An 8,853-nucleotide genomic window follows, 5' to 3' on the forward strand; every position below is an offset into this window, starting at 1 on the left:
CATATGGGAGCTAAGGTTCTTTATTCCCATGCGAGTAAAAAATGCAGTGTTATTTAGAAACAATAGATGAAATCTGTTTCCTTTGTTTCTGTTTTGACTTGGAAGAACAACCTCAAGCAAAATGTTCTCAACCATGAGTTACACCAACATTTCATGTATTGTAAGCAAGCCAACCATTGCTAAAATGCATTCAGTTCCGAGGTCATGTATTATAAGAGCGAGTTACTCAATAGAATTTCTTAATTTTGTCAGCATATTTATAGGTTATATTTTGAGTCAATATTTTGACTAGCTTCCAGTTTGCTGTGTTTGAAATGAATAAAATGATTTCCTCACCTGACCATTTCTCTGTGGCCTCACCAGTGTCCCATCATGTTAAGTGCTGCTGTGGAATAAAGAAACGTAAAGTGAATCATACAGCCCTGCTATCAAGGAATCGAATTTAGCAATACTTTCCCTTGAACATCTCAAAAACGTGATGCTGTGAAAATAAATAAATATATATACACACACACACACACACGTATATATTCTGGTTAAGTTTTCATGTTCTGGTTTGTATTTTAATGAATAATTATGATATTCCAGAAATGTTCAATATTATTTTGAGTTCAATTTGGTTTATTTAGGTGACATTTGCTTGTAACCACACCAGTGCTTACTGCACAGATGTTGCACACTTTCTGCTACAACATAATGATCGGTTTGTTCTGGCTTCATCAAGCCATAATGTTATTTGTATATTACAATAAAAAGTGTACAGCAACAAGACTGTTTTTTTTTTTACTATGTTAATTATTTTTGTTAACTTAATATGACATGACTGCATTTTTTGACCTTTTCAAACAGGCACAACAAAACATCACAATATTACCATTTCAAAAACGCAATTCACACATTACATCTGAGATGGACAGTGTCCTTCCAGTATAGTCATATCATCTGATACAACTGCGCCAAATTATACTAATGAAGTGACTGATAATGATAATTAAAGAAGTAACTGTTGCATTACTCAATGTATAATTTTATGGAAACTGACGATCACTGTTCCATGTTTAGATCATGAAATGTTCAATGAAATACTGTGGATCTATTGATATTTTATTCATCAGACGATATGTAGCCTATGTGGTCCCATGTACTACTTTTCCAGACCCTGTTTTCAGTTTTGACATCGCTCTATGTAAGCCAAATCCACAACAAGACAGTCCTGATGGAAATATAACAGTACAGTTGTCAAGTCTTTTCCCCAGTAAACCAGACGATGAACACTGCTATTGAAGATTATGGTATTTTTCTATTTTGCAAATGTTTTTGCTTTGATTCAAAGAAACTAACCGATGTCTTGTGTGGATCATGTAAAAATTTATTTTATGATAAATTAGTTATTTCAACAGCCTGTTACAAATCAAGACTAAGTTTTGGGACTAGAGTTTTCAGAAATAAATAAAAATCTGAAATTAGTGTGATTATAAAATATTATTTGTAGTTGTGAAGGGTGCTCTTTTACATCTATTGGACTGGGCAAACGTGTATTCCTGGTTTGGGAACCACAAGGGATTGGCCCTTCCTGAGCAGCGCTGAGAAAAGTAATAGATAGCATGGGACAACGTGCACTACTTCAGTAACAGAGAACTTGCAGTAAAGACACTGAGAAACTTTAACAGATTTTGAATTGAAAATACATCGTTCACATATATGTAACTATTATTTAGACATCTTCTGTGCCGCATTGTTTATTTTATTCATATGATATAGGCCTAGCTACATGTTGCATCGTTGGCGTGTGTAATAGAGTGATTACGGCAGGGTGTCTGGCGCTTCTCGTTCTCCTTGCTTCTATGATTTTGTTATTCCGGACAGGTTAGGACAGGTGATATCGTCAGTCCAGACTTTATAAGTCTCATTTGACTTTCCACTGCTAAAATGGCTCTACGCGTTTGCAGTACTTTTCTGCGTTCTTACTCGACCCACGGCAAGGTAACAAAATCTCTCTTTTTATTTTGATATTTACTTCCTAGTTTCTTTTAGAAAGCTGGAATGGAAAGTAGCGCATGGAAACAATTTAATTAAATTACACGAGACTAAGCTATTACTTACTTACTGATTCGTAATGTTTTATTACAGTAAAAATGTGAGTTTTCTGGAAGTGAATTTGAATCCTGTATATAGCCTACTATTATGAAGGCTTGGCTCATAAATATTCATTACGGAGCGTGACGTCTCAAAGTGATGGTTCTACTGATTGGCTCAAAGGCTGACGTTGGTTAGACATTTCTTGACTTTATGTGAAAGTCTCAGTCATGAATATTAAGTACAATTCGAGTCACCTTTTAGTAGGCTAACCTTCACTGTATGAAGGTTATTAAAAGACGTGTGTGTTTTATTAATATTCAAGAGTTAAACCTTGGTTTAATTTCACTTCCTGGAAAATTTTATTTGGGCAATGGTAGCCTACACCTTGCCATATAAAATTATTGTTTGTTTTTCATCTTCACGGATTCAGACTCAAAATTAAGACAAGTTGTAAATCGGATTGTTTATCAAATCGCAAATTTTATTATTAAAATTTTATTTAATCTGAATTTGTAAAAAAAAAAAAAAAAAAAAAAAAAAAAAGGTTATTCAAGGTTACATACACTGTAAAAAATTATTCTGTGGCTTAGTAAATATTACAGAAATGTTTAACTTTATTAACTTAATAAAATCTCTGAATATTGTTTACTTGATTGTTTGAGTTAAACATACCAAAATAATTGAGTAAAAATCCAACAGTTAATTTTATCTAAAATTTACAGATATATTTAAGTTTTTTTCAATAAAATGATTTAGTATTTTACAAACCAATTATTTCTTTATAATATACTTAATATATTTGTAAAAAAATGTTATAAAAATATTTGAGAATGTTGAATTAAACTGATCTGTTTCAAGAAACAAAAATATTACTTAATTCAAATCAATATTATTAATATATTTAACACTCTTAAGAAATTGAGTAAGTTTACTCAATTAAAACAATGCACATGGAGTGTTATCGCTTAGTTTTAGAAGATATCCTGTTTTTGAAAAATATGTTTAATCCCCATGCTGATTTACATCTTTAAGTCACGAGCCATTTCAAATTTAGCTTTTTGGCCTTATGATATTGGTATGCTCTCTGTCCTGCTTTGTAAAGGTGCAAAAAATTTAATTTAAAACAATTCACATTTCCATTTTCGATTTCAAATTCAATTGCAATCTTCGTTCATCAAAACATCCTGGAAAAAAAAAAAAATACTCCCACATATTCCTCATTTCAATAAGCAGCACAACCTTTTTCAGAAAAATGTTTCTTGAGCTGCATTTTAGCATAAGTTCTGAAGGACCATGTGACACTGAAGACTGGAGTAACAGGGGAAACATACATTTTAAAATATAATATATTTAAAAAAAAAACTGACTCTGCGTATCACTAACTTTACAGAATACACTGGGCTGATGTGTAAAACTATACTCAGGCTCGCCACATAACCATAATACTATATAAAATATAACTCGGAGCTCGACATTAAGCCTTTTCATGTGCTTGTCCTTCGAACAAGTAAATCGGTCATTCACTTGTCCAGAAAAAAAAAAAAATTATTCTGAAGTAATATTCTCATCAGTGTTCAGTCAGCTTTGACATATTTAAATCTGCATATTTATGATATTTTAACCATTATAAAGAGCATTTTCCCTAATCATTTTAAATATATGCTTCATCTTTCATTTTAAATTCTTTCATTTTAAATTTTATTGATCAAAATGTGATCAATAAATTAAATTTGAATAATAAGACACTATGTGGCTGTTACCAATCAAATTAAATAATTTACACTGAAAAATTATAACTGCATTAAATACTGTTATGCGATTGTTTTAAATATTTTTTGAATATACAAATATGAAATATTTTAAAGAATTATACTTTTAAACACAAAACTAAACCACCAGTAGGTGGCGGCAGGTGACCGTCTTAATGAATGAGTCATTGAGCCATTTATTCAAACGATTCGTTCAAACGGTTCGTTCAAAACGCTGAATCGTTCAGTAATGAAAACACGGTTATGTGTTCCGATGAGTTGCGTTATGGTTCTGCTATGATCTTTGTTTGGAACTATTTTCGTTGCTGAAATGGAACAAAAACAGTCAATATTGTGTCTAAAATGTAAGTGATATTAATTACTTGTTTATTGAACTGTCATGAAATCAGTCACATTTTCAATCGTCATGGTATTCAGCACTCTTGATCGTATGATGTTGCTTATAACTGTATTATATGTTATAAATATAAAAACTCCACATGAATTTTTACCGCCTTATGTTCACTGAGTTTCTTTGTGTGAGCTGCGCTCATTTATTTCCATTTCTCCTCATATCTTTTTTTTTTTCTATTATGACTTTAAAAAATAATTCTGCATCTATTTTTAGGCAAGTAGTTACAAGTTTCATCTCATAAATGTTTGGCATATACGCGCCTTAAACAAGCCCCCCCCCCACCCCCCAAGAACACATCAACGCACCCCTTTCGAAGATATTGCTTCCAGAACCCCCCCCCCCCCCCCCCCCCCCCGATGTTCTCCGAACGCCCTGTTGAGAAACTCTACTTTACAGGCTTACAAGTTAGCATTAAAAGTCAGTCCTGGCAGCAGGACACATGACTTGGGGGGCCTTTATAATTCTCAGGGGACTTGTGGTTGAAATCTCTTTCAGGGGTGTGTCCCCCTTGGTTTAAATTGCTTTCCGGTTTGAATCACGTTCCGGGGTGGGGGGGTCTGATCATCGCAGGGGGGCTGTTAAAAATCAATTCCCGTATGGAGAAAATAAATGGGATTTTTACTTCCAGAACCCGACTGTTACATTATATTGGTTGTTCTTGTAGCCTAGTCTGCTACAGACAACAACTGTGCCAAATGTCGGCATGATGTATCCCGATATTCAAGCGGAAGGAACTGGATGAAATATTCTGAATAGTATCAATCCACAAATCTGACTTGTGCTGCTTTTAATGGGCAGGAATAAATATCAGAGCAACTTTGACTTATGGCATTGTACTATGTTACGTACGGGGCTTTGCAGCTGCAGACCCATGAAAGTGCCTATGATGACCCCTGTCCACTGTCGAAATCTCCTGCAATGGGCACGTGAGTGTCAGAACTGGACTTTGGAGAAGTGTAAGGTCACGAGTCCCGTTTTCTTTCACATCACGTGGACGGCCGTGTACGAGTGCGTCGTTTACCTGGAGAAGGGATGGAGTCAGGATTCGGGTGGAGAGATTGTGATGCTCTGGACAATGTTCTGCTGGGAAACCCTGGGTCCGGCCATTCATGTGGACGTAAATTTGACACGTGCCAACTACCTAAACATTGATGCAGACCAGGTACACCCTTCATGACAATGTGTTGCCTGGTGGAAGTCTGCAGGATAATGCACCCTGACACTGCACACATTGATCAGGAATGGTTTGAGGAACATGATAATGAGTTCTAGGTAGTGCCCTGGCCTCCAAATTGCCCAGATCTCAGTCCAGTTGAGCGTCAGTGGGATGTGCTGGACCAACAAGTTCGATCCACGGCTCCACCTCGCAACTTACAGGACTTGAAGGATCTGCTGCAAACGTCTTGGTGCCAGAAACTACAGGACACCTTCTGGGGTCTTGTAGAGTCCAGGCATCTGCGGGTCGGTGCTGTTTTGGCAGCACACGAAGGACCAACAGCATATTAGGAGGGTGGTCATGATGTTTAGGATCTTCGGTGTGTGTCATGAAGAGAACAGCAGCTGTTTCGAGGGAGAGGTGTAGGAAACTCAGAAGCAAAGACCAGGAGACGCTGATGTATCTTCAGCAGGAATCTTTATTGAGAACGTGCTGTTGGTTGATGCAGTCATCAAGTCTGACTAAGGCAGACATACAATGTATTTGTATTGTATATTTTCTTTTGTGTGTGAAAAAAGAGCCCTCCCCTCGGACAGCACGCCAAATACACATAATCTTTACTCTATCTGATTACATGTAAGTGTGAACTCGTGAAATCTAATCGGTAAACTGATGCCATCGTGTTCACCTTGAATGCCCAGTGCATTGAAGTTTACCTCAGTTTTTCATGTGATGTAATGTCAGGATGTAGGATCAGCAAATTTTAAACAGACTCTTAAATTTGTAATCCCATAGAGGGGAGGTTAACATTTGAGGGAATATAAATGTAAAATAATAATAATAATAATAATGTGGACGGATGATAAATCATTCATAATAAACACTGCAACATTCTGCACACTGCACACTCGTCGTACTCGCTGAATTACGATTAGCATATTAGCATACTAGCATACTATTGCTATAGCTGCCATAAAACCCATTGAATGTTTAGAACAACAGCACTCTTTCTCTTGTGATGATGATTATTTTTATTTTTACTATCATAATAAAGTCAGTACAACAAATAACCACCATGATGTCCTTGTTATATATTATGTTTTTGCATAAAGGAAATGTATACTACTTTCAGGACCATTAAGATTCTTGTTGCAATAATGTTAAATAAATAAAAAATAAAAATTATTCATTTTTGTGATATTCTGCCAAATACATTCATCACAAATAATATTTTCAATCCTCTAACTCTATGTTCCAGTCAGTTGTCAGTGGACTGTCATCAGTCCGGTTCAGAAGTTCCTGTCCAGTTCACATCAGTCATCTGGACCACCTGGTGCTCACTGTTCGGGACCTGAACAAAACCACTCATTTTTACTCCAAGGTTTTGGGAATGGAGGTCATCACTTTTAAGGTAGAACTTCACACAAAAACCACACAGCGAACAATACCACATGGTGGCAGCAAAGTATAAGAATTCCCACCAATCACTTCAAGACTGTCTGTGTTCCAGGGTGACCGTAAAGCTTTGAGCTTTGGAGAGCAGAAAATCAACCTGCATCAGGCTGGGAAGGAGTTTGAGCCGAAAGCCAAAAGCCCAACACCAGGATCTGCTGACCTGTGCCTTATCACCAAGACCCCTCTGACAACTGTTTCTGCCCATCTCAAGGTATTCATTGCAATTAAACTGACTAATAAAATCATTAGTCCAACACTAGTTTTGCTAAATAAAAAAATAAAACAATGACTATTAATTTGGACTTTTTATTCATATTCATTCATTTTGTCATACACAGAACGTCTGAGAACGAGGAGTTCTTCCACCATGCTTCATAATTAAGCAATACCACAGAGTGCTGTTGTTTTTAATACTAATTATAGGCATGGTCAAATTTATGACAACAACATGATTGTGAGTGTGATATTGCTTTTATACAGCAGGTCTATAAACAAGAAGTTACTACTGAATAACTTACATTTTAGACACAATATTGACAAAATTACTCTAACATTATTCAATTTAATAATCATTCTATTTTTACGGACAAAACATATTTCCAGACGAAGCCAAAGCAAAATCTCTGAGCAACACACCAGTGTTTATTTCCTGAATTAACTTTTCTTGTTTTAGAACTCAATCAGATTCAAGAGCCAAAACAAAGTGTTCAATACATTGAATGTTAATGATTAAATAAAATGTAATATTTTTAAATACATATTTCTATAACTGACATTTGAAACATTAAAAATGTCAACCAACTGTTTCTAAAACACCCCCCATCTTTGAGTCTTTCATGCTGATTTTTTTTTAAACTACTCATACAGTATTATCTTGCTAGAATTTAATTCTACTATAATTTTACATACTTTAATTCAAACGTTAATTCTGCATTCTGTTTCCTACTTCAACTCAATTTCAATAATTGAACTGAAATTTAAAAGGCCTTCTAAATTCAGCTCTAAATGGTGCTCATCCCTGGTTTTAGAGGACAAAACACTGAAGTATAGCCGATTGTTTTATCATAGAATGATATATTCTCTGATTTTCTGATGTTGTGTTTCCAGGAGTGTGGCGTGACAATAGAGGAGGGCCCAGTTGACAGGACTGGCGCTGTGGGTCCCATCAGTTCCCTCTATTTTCGTGACCCTGACAACAACTTGATTGAAGTCTCCAATTACCAACAATAGACAGGAGGCCTTGTATCATTGCCTAAGGATGAATAGAAATCGTTCTATAAATGAATTGCTATTTAAAAGCAATAAAAAACTCCCATCCAGGTTTTAAAAAGAAGGAAATATTTGCTCAGCCGAAACCACATTAGCTAATTGCTTTCATGGTGTTTTAGGCTGAGCAAATATTTCCTTCTTTTTAAAACTTCCTCATGTTGTAACCTAAAGTTTTGTAAGATTCTGACTATATTCAATTAATCCTAAACAATTTTACTCATTCTATTTTCCTCTGTTCTTTGGATAATGTTAATAATATTAATTAAAAATGATAATATGTCATGATATTATTGGTCTATTGCTATACCTTAGTGATGATGATGATTTTTATTGTTTCTATCATAATAAAGGCCGTACAACAAATAACAACCATGATGTCCTTTTTCTTATTTAATCTACTTTCAGGACCATTAAGATTCTTGTTACAGTAATGCTAAATAAATAAAAAATACCAAAAATTGCAAAGTATTCATCTTTGTGATATTCTGCCAAACACATTCATCACAAATAATAATTTCAAAATGTTTGTTTAAATGATTCTTGGCTTCACATCCAGTCAGTTGTCAGTGGACTGTCATCAGTCCGGTTCAGAAGTTCCTGTCCAGTTCACATCAGTCATCTGGACCACCTGGTGCTTACTGTTCGGGACCTGAACAAAACCACTCATTTTTACTCCAAGGTTTTGAGAATGGAGGTCATCACTTTTTTGCTCCCCTACAACTTACTAAACA

General features: G+C 35.2%; 1 protein-coding gene across 1 annotated transcript; it reads left to right on the forward strand.

Moving 5' to 3' along the window:
- The first annotated feature begins 1,606 nt into the window (after nucleotides 1-1,606).
- On the forward strand, nucleotides 1,607-8,479 carry LOC307171632 (glyoxalase domain-containing protein 5). The gene is made up of 4 exons (XM_079893385.1): nucleotides 1,607-1,983; nucleotides 6,657-6,809; nucleotides 6,909-7,064; nucleotides 7,961-8,479. The coding sequence occupies exons 1-4, from the start codon at nucleotides 1,930-1,932 to the stop codon at nucleotides 8,081-8,083; spliced, it is 486 nt and encodes a 161-aa protein (XP_079749511.1). The 5' UTR covers nucleotides 1,607-1,929; the 3' UTR covers nucleotides 8,084-8,479.
- The last annotated feature ends 374 nt before the right edge of the window (nucleotides 8,480-8,853 follow it).

The sequence above is a fragment of the Squalius cephalus genome, assembly GCF_949319135.1.
Source record: "Squalius cephalus genome assembly, chromosome: 14".
NCBI classification, from domain to species: Eukaryota; Metazoa; Chordata; class Actinopteri; order Cypriniformes; family Leuciscidae; genus Squalius; species Squalius cephalus.